This window comes from Triticum aestivum, chromosome 5A, assembly GCF_018294505.1.
Source record: "Triticum aestivum cultivar Chinese Spring chromosome 5A, IWGSC CS RefSeq v2.1, whole genome shotgun sequence".
Taxonomy (NCBI): Eukaryota; Viridiplantae; Streptophyta; class Magnoliopsida; order Poales; family Poaceae; genus Triticum; species Triticum aestivum.
The window spans coordinates 81054342-81075426 of NC_057806.1; the positions used below are offsets into that span (position 1 = coordinate 81054342).

The 21085-nt window shown below is 46.4% G+C and overlaps 1 protein-coding gene across 1 annotated transcript; it reads left to right on the forward strand.

The window, feature by feature from the left end:
* Positions 1–10581: 10581 nt before the first annotated feature.
* Positions 10582–15878, forward strand: LOC123102405 (BTB/POZ domain-containing protein NPY4). The gene is made up of 5 exons (XM_044523757.1): positions 10582–10824; positions 11352–11704; positions 13450–13519; positions 13825–14997; positions 15114–15878. The coding sequence occupies exons 2-5, from the start codon at positions 11646–11648 to the stop codon at positions 15678–15680; spliced, it is 1869 nt and encodes a 622-aa protein (XP_044379692.1). The 5' UTR covers positions 10582–10824; positions 11352–11645; the 3' UTR covers positions 15681–15878.
* Positions 15879–21085: the final 5207 nt, after the last annotated feature.

Below are 21085 nucleotides of genomic sequence, written 5' to 3' on the forward strand. Positions count from 1 at the left end.
CTTCCGGAACCTTTCCGGTGTCCGAATATAGCCGTCCAATATATCAATCTTTATGTCTCGACCATTTCGAGACTCCTCGTCATGTCCGTGATCACATCCGGGACTCCGAACTCCTTCGGTACATCAAAATACACAAACTCATAATATAACCGTCATCGAAACCTTAAGCGTGCGGACCCTACGGTTCGAGAACAATGTAGACATGACCGAGACACGTCTCCGGTCAATAACCAATAGCGGGACCTGGATGCCCATATTGGTTCCTACATATTCTACGAAGATCTTTATCGATCAGACCGCATAACAACATACGTTGTTCCCTTTGTCATCGGTATGTTACTTGCCCGAGATTCGATCGTCGGTATCCAATACCTAGTTCAATCTCGTTACCGGCAAGTCTCTTTACTCGTTCCGTAATACATCATCTCACAGCTAACTCATTAGTTGTAATGCTTGCAAGGCTTAAGTGATGTGTATTACCGAGAGGGCCCAGAGATACCTCTCCGACAATCGGAGTGACAAATCCTAATCTCGAAATACGCCAACCCAACATCTACCTTTGGAGACACCTGTAATGCTCCTTTATAATCACCCAGTTACGTTGTGACGTTTGGTAGCACCCAAAGTGTTCCTCCGGCAAACGGGAGTTGCATAATCTCATAGTTATAGGAACATGTATAAGTCATGAAGAAAAGCAATAGCAACATACTAAACGATCGGGTGCTAAGCTAATGATATGGGTCATGTCAATCAGATCATTCAACTAATGATGTGACCTCGTTAATCAAATAACAACTCATTGTTCATGGTTAGGAAACATAACCATCTTTGATTAACGAGCTAGTCAAGTAGAGGCATACTAGTGACACTTTGTTTGTCTATGTATTCACACATGTATTACGTTTCCGGTTAATACAATTCTAGCATGAATAATAAACATTTATCATGAAATAAGGAAATAAATAATAACTTTATTATTGCCTCTAGGGCATATTTCCTTCAGTTTTAACCTTCTCAAGGACCGGGCGTAGCCACACTCAGTTCAAATAAAGTTGGAGAAACTGACACCCGCCAGCCATCTGTGTGCGAAGCACATAGGTAGAACCAGTCTCGCGTAAGCGTACGCGTAATGTCGGTCTGGGCCACTTCATCCAACAATACCCCCGAACCAAAGTATGACATGTTGGTAAGCAGTATGACTTGTATCGCCCACAACTCACTTGTGTTCTACTCATGCATATAACATCAACGCATAAAACCTGGTTCTGATGCCACTGTTGGGGAACGTAGTAATTTCAAAAATTTACCTACGCACATGCAAGATCATGGTGATGCATAGTAATGAGAGGGGAGAGTGTGTCCACGTACCCTCGTAGACCGAAAGCAGAAGCGTTAGCACAACGCAGTTGATGTAGTCGTACGTCTTCATGATCCGACCGATCAAGTACCGAACGCACGACACCTCCGAGTTCTACACACGTTCAACTCGATGACTTCCCTCGAACTCCGATCCAGCCGAGCTTTGAGGGAGAGTTTCGTCAGCACAACAGCGTGGTGACGATGTTGATGTTCTACCATTGCAGGGCTTCGCCTAAGCACCGCTACGATATTATCGAGGTGGACTATGGTGGAGAGGGGCACCACACACAGCTAAAAGATCCAAGAGATCAATTGTTGTGTCTATGGGGTGCCCCTCTCCTCCATATATAAAGGAGGGGAGGAGAGGGCCAGCTAAGGGGAGGAGGCACGCCCAAGGGGGGAGTCCTACTCCCCCGGGAATAGGACTCCTCCTTTTCCTATTTGGAGAGGGAGAGGGAAGGAAGAGGAAGGAGGGAGGGAGGAAGGAAAGGGGGGGCAGCCCCCTCCCAATTTAGATTGGGCTTGGGGGGGCGCCCCCTCCCTTGCTCCTTTCCCCTCCTTTCCACTAAAGCCCATTAAGGCCCATATACCTCCCGGGGGGTTCTGATAACCTCCCGGTGATCCGGTATTATCCCGATCTCACCCTGAACCATTCCGATATCCAAATATAGTCGTCCAATATTTCAATCTTTACGTGTTGAACATTTTGAGACTCCTCGTCATGTCCATGATCACATCCGGGACTCCGAACTACCTTCGGTACATCAAAAACCATAAACTCATAATATAACCGTCATCGAACTTTAAGCGTGCGGACCCTACGGGTTCGAGAACTATGTAGACATGACCGAGACATGTCTCCGGTCAATAACCAATAGCGGAACCTGGATGCTCATATTGGCTCCTACATATTCTACGAAGATCTTTATCGGTCAAACCACATAACAACATACGTTGTTCCCTTTGTCATCGGTATGTTACTTGCCCGAGATTCGATCGTCGGTATCTCAATACCTAGTTCAATCTCGTTACCGGTAAGTCTCTTTACTCATTCCGTAACACATCATCCCGCAACTAACTCATTAGTTGCAATTCTTGCAAGGCTTAAGTGATGTGTATTGCCGAGTGGGCCCAGAGATACCTCTCCAACAATCGGAGTGACAAATCCTAATCTCGAAATACGCCAACCCAACAAGTACCTTCGGAGACACCTGTAGAGCACCTTTATAACCACCCAGTTATGTTGTGATGTTTGGTAGCACACAAAGTGTTCCTCCGGTAAACGGGAGTTGCATAATCTCATAGTCATAGGAACATGTATAAGTCATGAAGAAAGCAATAGCAACAAACTAAACGATCAAGTGCTAAGCTAACGGAATGGGTCAAGTCAATCACATCATTCTCCTAATGATGTGATCCCGTTAATCAAATGACAACTCTTTGTCTATGGCTAGGAGACTTAACCATCTTTGATTAACGAGCTAGTCAAGTAGAGGCATACTAGTGACACTATGTTTTTCTATGTATTCACACATGTCTTATGTTTCCGGTTAATACAATTCTAGCACGAATAATAAACATTTATCATGAAATAAGGAAATAAATAATAACTTTATTATTGCCTCTAGGGCATATTTCCTTCAACATATTGTTGATTGGAAATAATACAGAATTTCTGGATAGCATAAAAAGATACTTGAATAAGAATTTTTCAATGAAAGACCTCGGTGAAGCTGCTTATATATTGGGCTTAATTGGACTTTCACAAAGCACATACCTTGATAAAGTTTTGAAGAAAGTCAAAATGGATGAGTGAAAAAAAGGGTTCTTGCCTGTGTTACAAGGTGTGAAGTTGAGTCGGACTCAATGCCCGTCCACTTCAGAAGATAGAGATAAAATGAAGGTCATTCCCTATGCCTCAGCCATAGCTTCTATCATGTATGCAATGCTGTGTACCAGACCTGATGTGTGTCGTGCTATAAGTTTAGCAGGAAGGTACCAAAGTAATCCAGGAGTGGATCACTGGACAACGGTCAAGAATATCCTGAAATACCTGAAAAGGACTAAGGATATGTTTCTCATTTATGGAGGTGACAAAGAGCTTGTCGTAAATGGTTATGTCGATGCAAGCTTTGACACTGATCCGGATGACTCTAAGTCACAAACCGGATAAATATTTATATTGAATGGTGGAGCTATCAGTTGGTGCAGTTCCAAGCAGAGCGTCGTGGCGGGATATACGTGTGAAGCGGAGTACATAGCTGCTTCGGAAGCAGCAAATGAAGGAGTCTGGATGAATGAGTTCATATCCGATCTAGGTGTAATATCTAGTGCATTGGGTCCAATTGAAATCTTTTGTGACAATACTGGAGCGATTGCCTTAGCGAAGGAATCCAGATTTCACAAGAGAACCAAACACATCAAGAGATGCTTTAATTCCATCTGCGATCAAGTCAAGGAGGAAGACATAGAGATTTTCAAAATACATACGGATCTGAATGTTGCAGACCCGTTGACTAAGCCTCTTCCACGAGCAAAACATGATCAACACCAAGACTCCATGGGTGCTAGAATCATTACTATGTAATCTAGATTATTGACTCTAGTGCAAGTGGGAGACTGAAGAAAATATGCCCTAGAGGCAATAATAAAGTTGTTATTTATATTTCCTCATATCATGATAAATGTTTATTATTCATGCTATAATTGTATTAACCGGAAACTTAGTACATGTGTGAATACATAGACAAAACAGAGTGTCCCTAGTATGCCTCTACTTGACTAGCTCGTTAATCAAAGATGGTTAAGTTTCCTAACCATAGACATGTGTTGTCATTTGATAAACGAGATCACATCATTGGAGAATGATGTGATGGACAAGACCCATCCGTTAGCTTAGCATAATGACCATTTAGTTTTATTGTTATTGCTTTCTTCATGACTTATACATATTCCTCTAACTATGATGAGATTATGCAACTCCCGAATACCAGAGGAACACCTTGTGTGCTATCAAACGTCACAACATAACTGGGTGATTATAAAGATGCTCTACAGGTGTCTCCGAAGGTATTTGTTGAGTTGGCATAGATCGAGATTAGGATTTGTCACTCCGAGTATCGGAGAGGTATCTCTGGGCCCTCTCGATAATGCACATCACTATAAGCCTTGCAAGAAATGTGACTAATGAGTTAGTTGTGGGATGATGCATTACGGAACGAGTACAGAGACTTGCCACTAACGATATTGAACTAGGTACGATGATACCGACGATCGAATCTCGGGCAAGTAACATACCGATGACAAAGGGAATAACGTATGTTGTTATGCGGTTTGACCGATAAAATCTTTGAAGAACATGTAGGAGCCAATATGATCATCAGGTTCCGCTATTGGTTATTGACCGGAGATGTGTCTCGGTCATGTCTACATAGTTCTCGAACCCGTAGGGTCCGCACGCTTAACGTTCGATGACGATTTGTATTATGAGTTATGTGTTTTGGTGACCGAAGTTTGTTCGAAGTCCCGGATGAGATCACGGACATGACGAGGAGTCTCGAAATGGTCGAGAGGTAAAGATTCATATATTGGAAGGTTATATTTGGACATCGGAATGGTTCCGAGTGATTCGGGTGTTTATTCGGGTGTTTTTCTGGAGTACCGAGGGGTTACCGGAACCCCCCCCCCCCCCGGGGAAGTGTTGGGCCAACATGGGCCTAAGGGATAAAGAGGGAAGCCTGCGGGGGGTGGCCGCACACCCCCCTCCTAGGGAGTATGAATAGGACAAGGAGGAGGGGGCGGTGCCCCCTTCCCTTTCCCTCTCCCTCTATCTCTCCTTCCTATTCCCTTCGGTGGAAGAAAGGAAAAGGGGGGGTGAATCCTACTTGGACTAGGAGTCCAAGTAGGACTCCCCCCATGGCGCGCCCTTCCTGGCCGCCGGCCTCTCTTCCCCCTCATTTATATAAGAGGGCAGGGGGCACCCCAAAGGCATACCAATAGTTCTCTTAGCCGTGTGTGATGCCCCCTCCATAGTTTACTCCTCCGGTCATAGTGTCGTAGTGCTTAGGCAAAGCCCTGCGCGGGTCATATCACCAACACCATCGCCACGCCATCATGCTGACGGAACTCTCCCTCGATCCTCAACTAGATCAAGAGCTCGAGGGTTGTCATCGATCTGAATGTGTGCTGAACACGGAGGTGTTGTACGTTTGGTACTTGGATCGGTTGGATCGTGAAGACGTTCGACTACACCAACCGTGTTAATCTAACGCTTCCGCTTTCGGAATACGAGGGTACGTGGACACACTCTCCCCGTCTCTTTGCTATGCATCTCCTAGATAGATCTTGCGTGATCGTAGGAAAATTTTGAAATTACATGCTACGTTCCCCAACATAGATGAGGCTCCAAAACTTGTATATCAAAAGAGGACAAATCCTCATGTATATATAGGTTGGAGGGGAGAGGAAGGGCTGCCACCAAGGAGGAAGGACTCCTCCTTGGTGCGCCGGCCTATGGGGAGGAGTCTGACTCCTCCTCCACCCCAATTTGGCCTCCTTCCTTAGGGAAGGGGCGCCTCCCCCACTTGGGCCTTTGTGGCCCAAGTTACCTTTCACCTCTTGGCCTTTTAAGTCCCGTTGATATTAAATTCAATATTAAATAGTTCTAAATATTTTCAGAACATTTTATATATAGTTTAACATCCCCGAAAACATTTTGCATATATATATATATATATATATATATATATATATATCCGTAATACCCCGTAATTACCCGATACTCTCTGAAACCCTTCCAGTGACCCTGAACCGCTCCTGGATCCTCTCGGAACTATTCCGAATATTAATGAAAAAATTCCAAAAATACATTCTCATCACTCCCGTAGTACTAACACTATGCAGACCGTGATTGCTTGAAGCTTGTGATCCTATAGGTTCGGTAACTCATAGACATGAATGAAACCCCTTCGTTCAATGACCGATAGCGGAACCATGGACGTCCATATTGATCCCTATGAGCACAGGAATGATATTCGAATGAACCTTTGGTTATCATGTGATGTTCCCTTTGCTTCGTGATACTTTACAGAACCTGGTATGCATCGGTATCCTCCTGAGTCAACACATGCTCATTATACCGAAATCCTCGTCTATCAGTTTTGTTCCTTTTCCGTTGTTGTGTTCCGGCATCCCCGTGACGTAGTCACCCGTGTCTGGCCAGACGATGTTGGATGTTGTTATACTGAGAGGCCCCTAATAATATCTCTCCATCATCGAAGGAGTAAATCCTACTCTCGAGCTATTTAGTCCCTTGTCAAACTTTCTGATGAACCTGTAAGTTGTCTTTATGATCACCGTGTTATAGGTGATGTTTAAGCAACCCCAAATCTCACCGTTCGGTAGAAGTGACTATGATGCTTTCATGGTCTAAGGAGCAAAATCACAAGTTAAGACTATGTATTATTACAATTCATTATAGACGATATTATTCAATTTGTAACAGACAAATTTGGGTCGATTCAGTATGATCATTCTTGTAATGTCATAATCTCAATGTTGTTTTAGGACTATCGTTTAACACTTTTAACGATATCCTAAGATCCGGAAAATGTGTTCACCAACAACACTTGAGCTAGTCCTAGAGGCAAGACTAGGAAACTTTTATTTAACCGTTTATCATTCCACACATGCATATGAGTTTTCCACTGAGTTGTGTATTCTAGGATCATAGCAGTTATAGCATAGGATATAAACTTTTTAATTATGAACAAGAAAATATAATAATACAAATATTATTGCCTCTAGGGCATATTTCCAACAGTCTCCCACTTGCACTAGAGTCAACAACCAAGTTAGCATATTTTCTTTTACACCAATGGCGATCCCACCTCGAGACCTTTTCCAGTACTCTTCCAGAGGGGGAATCGATCATGGAGGGCTTCTACATCATCCTTGCTGCCCTACGGATGATGTGTGAGTAGTTCATCATAGACCTACAGGTCCATAACTAGTAGCTAGATGGCTTCTTCTCTCTCTTTGATCTTCAATACAATGTTCTCGTCGATGCTTTTGAAGTTCTATCCGATGTAATCTTCTTTTGGGGTCTAATGAATTATGGGTTTATGATCTAATTATTTATGAAAATTAATTCAGTCTTCTCTGAACTCTTTTATGCATGATTGTTATAGCTTTGTATTTCTCCCCGATCTATCCATTTGGTTTGACTAACTAGATTGATTTATCTTCAGTGTGAGAAGTGCTCTGTAATGGGTTCGGTCTTGTAGTGCTCTATATCCCAGTGACAAAATAGGGGACAAGAACGTATTTGTATTGTTGCCAGTGAGGGTAAAACAATGGGGTTTATTCATATTGATTGGGTTTACTTTGTGTACATCATGTCATCTTGTTTAAGGCATTACTCTGATTTTATTAACTTAATACCCTAGATGCATGATGGATAGCGGTCGATGGGTGGAGTAATAGTAGTATATGCAGGCAGGAGTCGGTCTACTTGTCTCGGACGTGATGCCTATATACATGATCATTGCCTTGAATATCGTCATAACTATGCACTTTTCTATCAAATGCCCAACAATAATTTGTTCACCCACCGTATTCCATGTGCTCGAGAGAGAAGACTCTAGCGAAAACTATGTCCCCGGGGTCTACTTTTATCATATATAAAAACACAAAAGTACCTTACTACAATTTTATTTCTTTTATTTTGTTTTGCAATTTATCTTATTATCTACCACTACAAGATTTAATCCTTGCAAGTAACCAACGAGGGGATTGACAACCCCCTTGTGTTGCGTTGGGTGCAAGTATTTGCTTTTGTGTGTGCAGGTGATGTTCACGAGGCTTTGTGTGATTCTCCTACTGGATTGATAACCTTGGCTCTTAACTAAGGGAAATACTTATCTCTATTGTACTGCATCATCCTATCCTCTTTGAGGAAATCCTAACGCAACTCATAAGTAGCAATATGATCCTTGAAAATAGTAAGTTTTCTAGCTAGCTAGCTCTTCGTTATTTAGTTAGCTAAGATCTCTCATCGATTCGATCTCCATCAACACATCAGACACTTTTCAGTGAGATGGAAGATACGCATTAGAGTATGACGGTGTAGTACACCAGGGGTGGCCTCTCAGAGGCGAGCCGACAACTAGCCACGAGGCTTAGGAGGCCCAGCAAGGATCTGATGACTGGTGGGAGCCCCGGAGCCCAGATGAACATCTAGAGATCATCTTGGCGCACAAGCCAAGAGGACGGCGCCTTAGATCAGACCGATCTCCTGTAAAACCCTAGCCCACGTCATCTATGTAAGGTGGGGCTAGGGGTAGCCATTCCCATCTACTATTGTAGAACAAACTCTCAGTAGTCATAACATCATCCCCCTTTGTAAACCTCGCATGAGGTACTCCACCATGAATACAAACTAGAAGTAGGATGTGGGATATACCTCTCCCAGAGGGGCCAAACCTGGGTAAACTCCTTGTGCGATCTCTGGTCTGGTACTTCCAGACATGTTTGCCACCCTACCGAGGGTACTGATAGTTCCACGCACGGTCCATCGACATGTCACGGAGGGGTTGCGTCGACCGGGGACCGAACCCAAATCGGGTCTTCTCACGTTTTCGGTGGTCTCCCGCCCGAAGAAAGCTTCATCACCTTCGGCATGGGCAGGGCTGGCTAGGTCGACATCAACCCACCGACCACCCACCCACCCACACCGGGGTTCATGACACCATTTCCATCGATTGTCGACTTATGGGGCTGCTTCGTCCTACAGAACATTGAGGCCACATACTGGTGGGAGATACAGACGCGTTTGCACGACCATATCAACTTCAACATGGAGGCCCGACCCGTCTTGTCGGGGCCTACAATGTCCTCGCTAGTGACTCTCGGCTCGAAGGGCGCGATCTTGGACCAAGACATCTAGTACTCGAGGCTCGAACCTTGGCCTTAAGGTCAGATCACTGCGCCGACTTCACACTGACTCTTTTAGCCCACCCTGATGTCGCACCGCCTGGTCGCCATTATGCTCGACAATTGGTTCATCAACCATATACCAGAAGACTACATCATAGACGAGTAGCGATCCTGTCGGAAGTTCTTCAACACCAATGGATCCGATCAAACCCAACGCTAGCGGAGCCACAACAACACACGTGGGGCTTACAACCTCACAGCCCCCAGTCCCGGAGCCAGTGGCCATCGCTCCATCAGCACCTCCGGCCCCATCCCCAGTTGGTCACTGTCCAAGCAAATTCAACATCCTCGGCGTTGGCCTGTCGAGCTTCACAACCCATGGGGCCATAATTTCTAGCCTCGCTAGGACCACGATGATGCAGCCCCTCATTACTGAAGAGGAGTTGCAATTGTTCAGCGTTCCCATACCAAGGAGCGATCCCACCACACAGACAATAGAAGCCTTCCGGTAGGCTACCCTAGTCGCCCAACTACAGTTACAGAAAAACACGATGGTGGTCGCCGCGCAGAAGGCACGACAGCAAGAAACGATGAACAATGAGAGGCGACGCCGAGCTCTTCACCAGCCAAGGGCAACCACTAATGCCCTCGTGGCCCAAGGTCGCGAGGTGGGCATAAGTTTCGATGAGCCTGTGGACACCACCCTACTCCAAACACCAGCCCGCGGCCTCCAAGCCACCGCGGTGCTAGACGACACGCTACACGATAAGCCAGGAGGCAGAAGATCATTGCAAGTCTTAGAAGGATAGTCCGCAACACCATCGAGCTCCAGGAGAATATCGGTGAGTCCAGGCAATGCCTGGCCGGCACTAACAATGTCCTTTTAGTTGTAAGACACCCGCCCCAAGACAACCGCCAGGGATAAGTACCCCGGCCTGTTGCCCCAGCGGACGAGGTCGAAAACCTCCAACAAGCAATCCCCGCCGTCAACAAACGGAACCCGACAACACTTCCGCGTGGTTGTGTGTAAGTAGGGCATAATTTTGTTATGGTATGTATGTATCACCTTATGCTACATTTTAAGTTAGTAATAAAAATTGTTGCCCTTTATTAAAAGAAAATCTAAAAGCATGGTTAATTTTACTCAAAACTAAAGAAAAGAAAATTGTTTGTGCCAGCATGCAGCGGAGACGAGGGAGCAGTGATCTCTGGGGGCAGAACAGTCCATTCTCCGGCCCCACCCAATGGCACATTGCCATTGCCATTTGCCACCCCCCACCGCCGCTAGCTTTTAAAGCTAAACTAACTCCATTGCTCCTTGCTTTGGAGTAGTCGCAAAGCGAGTCTTGTCCCGGGAACACACACAGAACCTGAATCACGCAGATGTCCGCTTGATTGACTGCTCCTCCCATTTCCGTCCGTGCGCGAGCGCGATCTTGGGCGCTTCCGCTCTGCCTCTCCTGGAAATTCTCCGTTCTCGCGGTTCTCCCCCGGGAAATTCGGCGGAGTGGTTGATATCCCTGGCCAAAGGTAATCTCCTCCATTTTTTATCCCCTTTGCTTCCGTTTCTGTACGCAGTTCTTCTCCTGGAATGTGAATCTTGCATTGACGATTTTGTGCGTCTCTCTCACTTTCCCAGTGTATTCATCCCTTGCTTCAAACAAAATCAAGCTTTATCACGCATTTGTTGTATATTTTCAGCTCTATACGCAGTTCATATTCTCGCCATTTTCTTGAATTTACAGTGTGTGTTTTTTTCTGTTTCTCCCCATCTTATTTTTTGGTACAGCAAAAGCAACGGTTTGCACAAGACCGTTCTGCGGCTTCTTTATTTATTCTCCGATTGACTGCATTCATGTGCAAATTCCTTTAAAAAGTCCAACTTTGGTTTTATTTTTCCGGTGCCCATTCATGTGGGTTTCTCCACTGCAACCTGATAAGATTCCAGCCTCACTAGTGCTTGTTCCCATGGTCTCCCTACACCCCATCCCTCCTTGCCTCACCAATTATTCCCGCTGTCCCCTCACCCCAAGGTGCTGCTCCGTGCTGCTTTGCAGGTGCTGCTTGTGTGATCCAGCTTTGGGGGAGTTCTTGGATTCCTGGCATTGTGCTCTCTTGGACCCAGAGCTTGAAAAGATTTGCTGAAATAGTTTGCCAATCTAGAGGGAGAGATATCCTACTTTAATTGGTTTCTTGGCCTTGGCAATGCCATGAGCAAGGGGAACAATAAAACCTAGATCTTAACAGCTTTATAGCTTAGGGATCTTGTCACTTGGTTCTGATCTGTGGTGATTGGATTGGAGACAAGGAGAAAACAGAGAGGGGATTCAGGTTACTCTCACCGTGTCAAGATGAAGTATATGAAGCTTGGAGCAAAGCCAGATGTCTTTCAGACAGAGGGGAATATCAGGTGAACTAATGCATATTATTTGACTTCTCATCTGGTTTATTATTTTTCCTGTTGATTTGATCACTTGTGGTCTAGCTTCTATTTTCAGTCTGTATTCCATGAGTTGTAGTTGGTCCATTTTTGTACATAAAAGTGGCTGTACGCTCATATTCCTGATTAAACTTTACTGCCATCCTTAGTTCTCTATTTGTCCAAAGTTAGCAGGGATCTACTTTTCTTATTTGTGTACATGAGTTAATACGAGATATCCCTGTTTTCTATTATTAATAAATACAAACATAACAGGTACATGTTCTAAAAAAGTATATGGTACAAAACAAAAACTACAGACCTTGGGGCAAAGATACCAAAAACTACTATCTAATTAAAAGTTTTAACACGACAGAAACCAACTTAACTTGATGTTGTTTCTCTGTAATCTATGCTGAGTTGCAGTTGTTACTTTGTTAGCGAACTTCAAAATCGTCTACTGCAAGATAGTAACGCTTGAAGTTTTGTCTTGCAAACACCCTGAGTACTTAGCTGCAAACTGAAGTTAGAAGTGTGATTATGGGTTTTGTTGGGCAGATCTTTGTACTACACATGTCAAGCAAGTTTGAATGCTTGATCTTATTAAAGCTATACTAACCAATAGTATTGTCGTAGTTTGTAGCAATGGTATATCAAGTAGCCGGGTCTACTCTAAATTACAAAACATTTGCAGTGAAGTGTGTACTATTATTATTGTTCATTCGACAATGATTGACACCAAAAAGTTATGTGTGAAAGGGAGTGCTGTTTGTGTTAAGCAGTGGGTTTTCATGATCGCGCTCAAAAGGCTCTCGATACAATTGATCTCCTTTACAGATACATCTTCTCTGATTCTTTGCCAATGGCATGTCTTCTTACGTTTTCTGTATACTTCAGATTCAGAGCATGTGCCAATTTCCTCATATATATTTCTTCTAGCATGTTCAGTGTTCATGGGTTGGTGGTGGTGTGGTCCATTTTGAAAATGAAGTTCCATTTGTTGTCAGATCATTTTTCCTTGGACCACTTAGTAGTCTGATTAGTTATACCTGTCATATACACATGGCTACCTTTCATGAATTTGCTTTCTTCACTTTATATCTTTGCCCTTGGTACTTTATTTAGGCTATCACTCTGTCATTCCTTTTCTTACTCTTAGCCAATTCAGCGAGTGGATGAGTTTGTTATGTTATTTCATGTTATAGTTCAGATTCTAGGGATCTTTGCTTTATGTCTCATTCTTTTTTCCAAAACATGTTTTTTTCCTCCGTCGTGTGTGATCATTTTTCCTTGCAATTATTGCGGTCCCGATTCTCTGAACCAACATGGTCCTAAAACAAACCTATGAATTAGTTTATCATTCATTCTCATTCTCATTAACTCCATTACTATTTCTGATGTAGATTTGCATGAGACTTCATTGTGCAACATATCTATTTGTCTTAAAGTTACTGGATGCTCAATTTGACAAATCATTGACACATTTCAGTATCAGAAAATCTTCAAGATGCTCATGTCTTGAAAATATACTAGTGATGTTTGCCTATGATGATGTCAAAGGTGTCATTGAAAATATGCATGCAAACACTTTAAATACTAAGCATTTTTATTCTATTTTCATCTCCAAAATTTTAATCATTTTGCAACCTTGTATGTTCGTCTTGTATGCTGTACACTTCTATGTCATGTCGTGTCTCAGTTTGCACTACATTTATATGTTGGAATGTCTTTTGTAGGTTTGTGGCAACTGAACTGGCGACGGATATTGTTATCACTGTAGGAGATGTCAAGTTTTATCTTCATAAGGTACAATTTCACTTTTCTTTTTGATCAAGCGTTCAAATGTCCCTCCACACTATTTTTGCTTCAAATGTGCACTTTCAAGTCCTTTCGATTATACAATTTTATATGTCAATTAGAGGGAGATAGAGTATATGTGATATCGTTTTTAGCATATACTGTTTTATGACCCCTTACATTGGTTGAAGTTAAAGCTTTTCGCATGAGTTTTTGACATATAATCCAGTAGAGTTAGTGACAGCTGATCCATATCCATTGCAATTCTGTCCTTGGTTAAATAGTACTGACATTGTTGTTCAAATTGCGTGCAGTTCCCACTTTTGTCCAAGAGTTCCCGTCTGCAAACATTGGTTGCCTCCACGGACGAGGAAGGCAACGATGAAGTAGACATTTCTGACATCCCCGGTGGACCTTCAGCATTTGAAATCTGTGCAAAGTTCTGCTATGGTATGACCGTCACGCTGAACGCGTACAACGTCCTCGCGGCCCGCTGCGCGGCCGAGTTTCTCGAAATGTTCGAGACGATCGACAAAGGGAACCTCATCTACAAGATTGATGTGTTCCTCTCCTCCAGCATATTCCGCACCTGGAAGGACTCGATCATCGTGCTGCAGACAACAAGGTCGCTCCTTCCCTGGTCAGAGAACCTGAAGGTGATCAACCACTGTGTGGACTCCATCGCGGCCAAGGCTTCCATCGACCCCTCGGAGGTCGACTGGTCGTACACCTACAACCGGAAGAAGCTGCCGTCGGAGAGCGACCCCGACTCGCACTGGAACGGCGTGAGGAAGCAGCTGACGGTGCCCAGGGACTGGTGGGTGGAGGACATCTGCGACCTCGAGATGGGCTTGTACAAGAAGGTGATCCTGGCCATCAAGGCCAAGGGGAGAACCGCCGGCGAGGTGGTCGGAGAAGCGCTGCGAGCCTACGCGTACCGAAGGCTGTTCAGCACCTTGGACAGTGCTGCGAGCAACGGGCTTGACTGCACACGGCACCATGCGGCTCTTGAGACCATCATTTCTCTGCTGCCACCTGAGAGAGGCTCCGTCTCCTGCGGCTTCCTGCTCAAGCTGGTGAGAGCGGCGTGCTTACTGGGGTCAGACGAGGCCTTGCGCGGCGACCTGGTAAAGAGGATCGGCTCGCAGCTGGACAGAGCTTCCGTCTCTGATCTTCTGATACCCGCGAGCTCCGACGAGAATGCTCTCTACAATGTTGACCTGGTGTCCTCGATACTGGAGGAGTTCATGGTGCAGCGCAACGGCGATGATGAAGCATTGGAGGACGGTGAGAGCTACCCGGCCTCTTTGGTCTCTGGCGGCGACTCGGAGCTCGCGTTGGTGAGGCTGGTCGACGGGTATCTAGCCGAGATCGCCAAAGACCCCAATCTCCCTCTCCAAAAGTTCATCGCCATCGCTGAAATGGCGCCCCTCGCGGCTCGGCCGACCCACGATGGGCTCTACCGCGCCATTGACATGTATCTCAAGGTACGTACCTACACACTTGCCCATTTACATACTAGTATTGGATTGGGTCCATGTTCATGTGTTTGTTTGTTGGAGCTCAGTCAGAACTTTGAACTGAAATAATGTGTCATGTGCAGGAGCATCCGAGCCTGACGAAGAGCGAGAAGAAGAGGCTGTGCGGGCTCATGGACTGCAAGAAGCTGACCGCCGAGGCGAGCTCCCACGCCGTGCAGAACGAGCGCCTCCCTCTGCGCTTGGTCGTGCAGGTCCTCTTCTTCGAGCAGCTCCGAGCATCGGCCTCCGCCGAGGCGGCAGCGTCTGATCACCACCCGTCCTCCGCCCTGCGCTCGCTCCTCCCCGGAGAGAACGGCAACTCGTATGGCAGCTCCAGGTCGGCCGCCACGACGGCCACGACCGAGGACGACCAGTGGGGCGGCGGCATGGCGCCAGCGTCCGGCGACACCAGCTCCTTCCGGTCGATGAGCGGCCTGGGCAACAACAAGAGCGGAGGGAACGGCGGCAAGGCGGCGGCCAAGGGCCCGCTGCAGATGCCGAGGAAGATGCTGAGCAAGCTGTGGTCCAGCAAGGCGAGCAGCGGGGAGAACAGCGCCGGCTCCGACACGTCGGAGAGCCCCGGCTCCGTCAACCTCGAGGCCGAGACCAAGTCCACGCATTCGCGGAACACCAGGCATTCCGTCTCGTAGGCCGCTGCCTTGGCATTCTTACTTTTTCTCTTTGTTCCTGTTCAGGGCGAGCCTGGCCATGGAGGTCTCGCTGCTGAATTGAATTCGTGTGGAATGGTTCCACCTGCCAAGGATGATCATCACCCTCAAAGTTAGTGTATTGTTTGGTTGATTTTTGGTGTCTATACAGAAATAAAATCTGGTTTTGGGTTGCTAAAAGCATGGGAGCGCCTTGCATGGCATGGCATCGTGAAGCAATGCTTCAATCTAGTAGCACATGAGGGTGATCATCCTTGTCAGGTGAGATGTAGCAAATCTGGTTTTGGGTGGCAAAAAAGGAACCTCCCGATCCGGCCCGGATAAACCGGATCGGAGATCTCTCGTCTCGCCCCCGACAAACCACAAGTCTCTCCCAGCGACTGCTAGCATGCTTGTCTCCGACTAAGAGCATCTCCAGCCGCGCCCCAACAGGCCCCCTCAAGGCTGTTTTTTAGTGCCGGCACCGAAAAATCGGCCCAATCACGCTCCCACGAGCCTGTTTTTCGTTGGATTGGGCCAAAATTGGCGCCGGCACACTCAATCCGAACCCGGCGCGCTGGGGGGCGCCGGCTCGAACATTTTGACGCGAAAGAGTGGCGGGACCGGCGCGTCAGCGAGACGAAGGCTGGTCGTCCTCATCGTCTCGGTTTTTCTGTGGAGAATCAATGCCAAGGTTGTCGCGGTTTTTTTCCGTGCATTTTATTCGTGTAAAAAACGTCTAAATTTCGCCGAAATATGTCGTGTTTGTTGAAATTTGGCCTAAATATGTCGTGTTTGCTGAAATTTGTGTTGGAGAACATAGCAGAATTTAAAATTTTCTACGCATCACCAAGATCAATTTATCGAGTTATCTAGCAACAAGGGAAAGGGGAGTGCATCTACATACACTTGTAGATCGCGAGCGGAAGCGTTCAAGAGAACGGGGTTGATGGAGTCGTACTCGTCGTGATCCAAATCACCGATGACCGAGCGCCGAACGGACGGCACCTCCGCGTTCAACACACGTACGATTGGGAAGACGTCTCCTCCAACTTGATCCAGCAAGGGGGAAGGAGAGGTTGATGGAGATCCAGCAGCACGACGGCGTGGTGGTGGAAGCAACTATGATCTCGGCAGGGCTTCGCCAAGCTTAGCGGGAGGGAGAGGGAGGCGCCAGGGGCTAGGGTGCGGCTGCCCTCCCTCCCTCCCACTATATATAGGACCCCTAGGGGGGCGCCGGCCCTAGGAGATCCAATCTCCAAGGGGGGCGGCGGCCAAGGGGGTGGCTTGCCCCCCAAGCCAAGTGAGGCGCCCCCCACCCCTAGGGTTTCCAACCCTAGGCGCATGGGGAGGCCCATGGGGGGCGCACCAGCCCACCGGGGGCTAGTTTCCTTCCCCACTTCAGTCCATGGGGCCCTCCGGGATAGGTGGCCCCACCCGGTGGACCCCCGGGACCCTTCCGATGGTCCCGGGACAATACCGGTGACCCCTGAAACTTTCCTGATGGCCGAAACTGGACTTCCTATATATAATTCTTCACCTCCGGACCATTCCGGAACTCCTCGTGACGTCCGGGATCTCATCCGGGACTCCGAACAACTTTCGGGTTATCGCATACTAATATCTCAACAACCCTAGCGTCACCGGACCTTAAAGTGTGTAGACCCTACGGGTTCGGGAGACACGCAGACATGACCGAGACGACTCTCCGGTCAATAACCAACAGTGGGATCTGGATACCCATATTGGCTCCCACATGCTCATCGATGATCTCATCGGATGAACCACGATGTCGAGGATTCAATCAATCCCGTATACAATTCCCTTTGTCAATCGGTACGTTACTTGTCCGAGACTCGATCGTCAGTATCCCAATACCTCGTTCAATCTCGTTACTGGCAAGTCACTTTACTCGTACCGTAATACATGATCCCGTGATCAACCACTTGGTCACATTGAGCTCATTATGATGATGCATTACCGAGTGGGCCCAGAGATACCTCTCCGTCATACGAAGTGACAAATCCCAGTCTTGATTCATGCCAACCCAACAGACATTTTCGGAGATACCCGTAGTGCACCTTTATAGTCACCCAGTTACGTTGTGACGTTTGGCACACCCAAAGCACTCCTACGGTATCCGGGAGTTGCACAATCTCATGGTTTAAGGAAATGATACTTGACACTCGGAAAAGCTCTAGCAAACGAACTACACGATCTTTGAGCTATGCTTAGGATTGGGTCTTGTCCATCACATCATTCTCCTAATGATGTGATCCCGTTATCAATGACATCTAATGTCCATAGTCAGGAAACCATGACTATCTTTTGATCAACGAGCTAGTCAACTAGAGGCTCACTAGGGACGTGTTGTGGTCTATGTATTCACACATGTATTACGATTTCCGGATAACACAATTATAGCATGAACAATAGAAAATTATCATGAACAAGGAAATATAATAATAACCATTTTATTATTGCCTCTAGGGCATATTTCCAACAGTCTCCCACTTGCACTAGAGTCAACAATCTAGTTACATTGTGATGAATCAAACACCCATAGAGTTCTGGTGTTGATCATGTTTTGCTCTAGGGAGAGGTTTAGTCAATGGATCTGCCACATTCAGATCCGTATGTACTTTACAAATATCTATGTCTTCATTTTGAACACTTTCACGAATGGAGTTGAAGCGGCGCTTGATATGCCTGGTCTTCCTGTGAAACCTGGGCTCCTTGGCAAGGGCAATAGCTCCAGTGTTGTCACAGAAGAGAATCATCGGGTCCGACGCATTGGGAATGACTCCTAGGTCGGTAATGAACTCCTTCACTCAGATTGCTTCTTGTGCTGCCTCCGAGGCTGCCATATACTCCGCTTCACATGTAGATCCCGTCACAACGCTTTACTTGCAACTGCACCAGCTTACTGCCCCACCATTCAAAATATACATGTATCTGGTTTATGACTTAGAGTCATCCAGATCTGTGTCGAAGCTAGCATCGACGCAACCCTTTACGACGAGCTCTTCGTCACCTTCATAAACGAGAAACATATCCTTAGTCCTCTTCAGGTACTTCAGGATATTCTTGACCGAACTGTGGGGACGTCTGGGGCCCGACGGTTGGGGACGTATCGTCCCCATGCCGAAAAAACCGCTGGCTCGCCCCCAAGAGGCGATTTTCGGCGCGTCTTGGGGGCGCAACGGCTGGAGATGCTCTAAGCATCGCCTGGAGGTTACAGCCCCGCCGACTGTGATGCAGGCGACAGTGCTAGGCGGGTACGACGGCGGCGGACAACAGGGTCTCGGCTACGGCGACCATGTCCATGGCGGGTGAGGTCAAACTGAGAACTACGACACCGGCTTTAGGGGTTGCTCCAGCAGGAATTTCTCATGCGTTGGGGCTCCCCACGACCACTACGGCGACGGGGGGACTACAACCAGTGGTGGAGCGAGGAAAGTTGTATTAGGGCATGTACAATGGTTGATAAAATAGTTTTATCTTAAATCTTACATGTAATTTAGAGATAACAAAAAAGAATATCTACAATGGGTCATCTCTTAGTCTTATCTTCAATAACTAGCTATTCCTAAAAACGTGGTGAGACATATTATGCTAAGAGATCATCTCTTGTCTTCTCTTATGAGTTCTCTCTCCTCCACCTCATCATTTATCCTACGTGGCACTTCGGAAATAGCACCATTGTACATGCCCTTAGTGGGGCCGAAATGCTGTTAAAATAAGCTGGGAGGGCCAAGGAATTGAAAAAAGAGGGTCGTGCTACGCATGGGCCGGCGCGGTCTATGAGACGCCTGGTAAGACCAATCTTCCGATCAAGCATCGTCGTCACTTTTGCAATAGAAGTCGTGTTGCGATAACCCTTTTTGCAACACATGTCTTGTTGCAAGAATATTTAAAACAAAGGTTGTGTTGCAGATTTCTTTTATTTTTTATTTGCAATAGAGGTCTTGTTGCGGGATATTTTTGAGAATTTTTTTTGCAAAAGAGCTCTTGTTGTAAAAAAAAATAGCAACAGATGTCTTGTTGCAGAAAGTCACCGTGTTGCATTGCTTGCAGTCATGGCCTCGAGCAGGAGCTCGGTCTAGTTGGGGAAGGGAGAAGGGGTGTTGCGTACACGATAATGGTAATAATGGAGGCGATGCAGCATGGAGTCGGAGCGGCATAGTTGGGTGAAGGTGGCCGGAGCGTGCTCGAGCGACCATGGCCGCTGGTCGCGAGCAGACACGATGAGAGGCGACATCGTCGGTGTGCTGCGTGAAATCAGCAACAGCACATAGAGATTGTATCGCTACGGCATCACTACACCGAGTCAATAAAATACATCGTTAATCGAAAAAGATTAAGTAAATGCGTGATAAATGTTGCGCCACACACTTTGTTTGGGAAGTGTTAAATGGTGTGTCATGTATTCTTATTTTGTGTTTGGTTGTGCTCTGGACTTTTTTCGACTATTCTGTAAGAATGGTATCAAACTTAAAAATAAAGATGATTGTGTGCATCAGCCGACACAGAAGCCCGATTCTTCACCTTTTCGAAAAGAAAATCTTATGTATACATCCTTTTCACAAACTGTATAAGGGTAGTATAGTCATTTGACCATAACGTATACACACTTCCGTATGTGACGCGTACGAGCTGTTCGTAGACGTACATAGCAGATCCGCCGGCCCATCAGACAAACTGGAACTTATTGCATATTCAGACGATCGCCAATGCGTTGCGCCCGGCTTGGGGAAACCCTAGAGGATTGGTGTTCCGCCCGGCGGGTGAGAACATGTTCATTGCAGAGTTTGAGTCCCAACGTGATCGCGATCGCGTGTGGGAGGGATCGCCGTGGCATATAAGCAAGCACGCAGTTGTTCTCACGGAATTTAAAGAGTGTATGCGGCCGTCTGAGCTGCAGTTTGAGAACCTTCAGATTTGGGTTAGGGTCCCAAATTTGCCTTTCAATTTGCGGAATGATGGGATGGGAAAAGCAGTGGCCAAACAAATCGATAATAATGCATCATCTGTGCAATTCGACCCAGTTGGTGGGTACCTTCGAGCTAGGGTTACCATTGATGTAAGAAAGCCTCTTCGCAGGTGGATCTTAATTGATTATGCAGCAAGAGGTGGGAGGAACTAGTATGATATTCAATATGAGCAAGTACTAAATTTCTGTTTCTCATGCGGGCGACTGGGACATTCTGACCTTCATTGTTCGACTCCTGGTACGCGTGATGAAAATGGTGAGCTACCTTTTAAAACAAGCCTGAGAGCGCCAGAGGAGAAGAAAAAAGGTGTGTCTAATGATAGCTCGTCCAAGGAGCAACAGTCTAGCCAACGTAGCACTAAAGATGCTCGTGCTACAAACGCTAGAGATGATCCCAGTCCGGAGGTTAACTTGC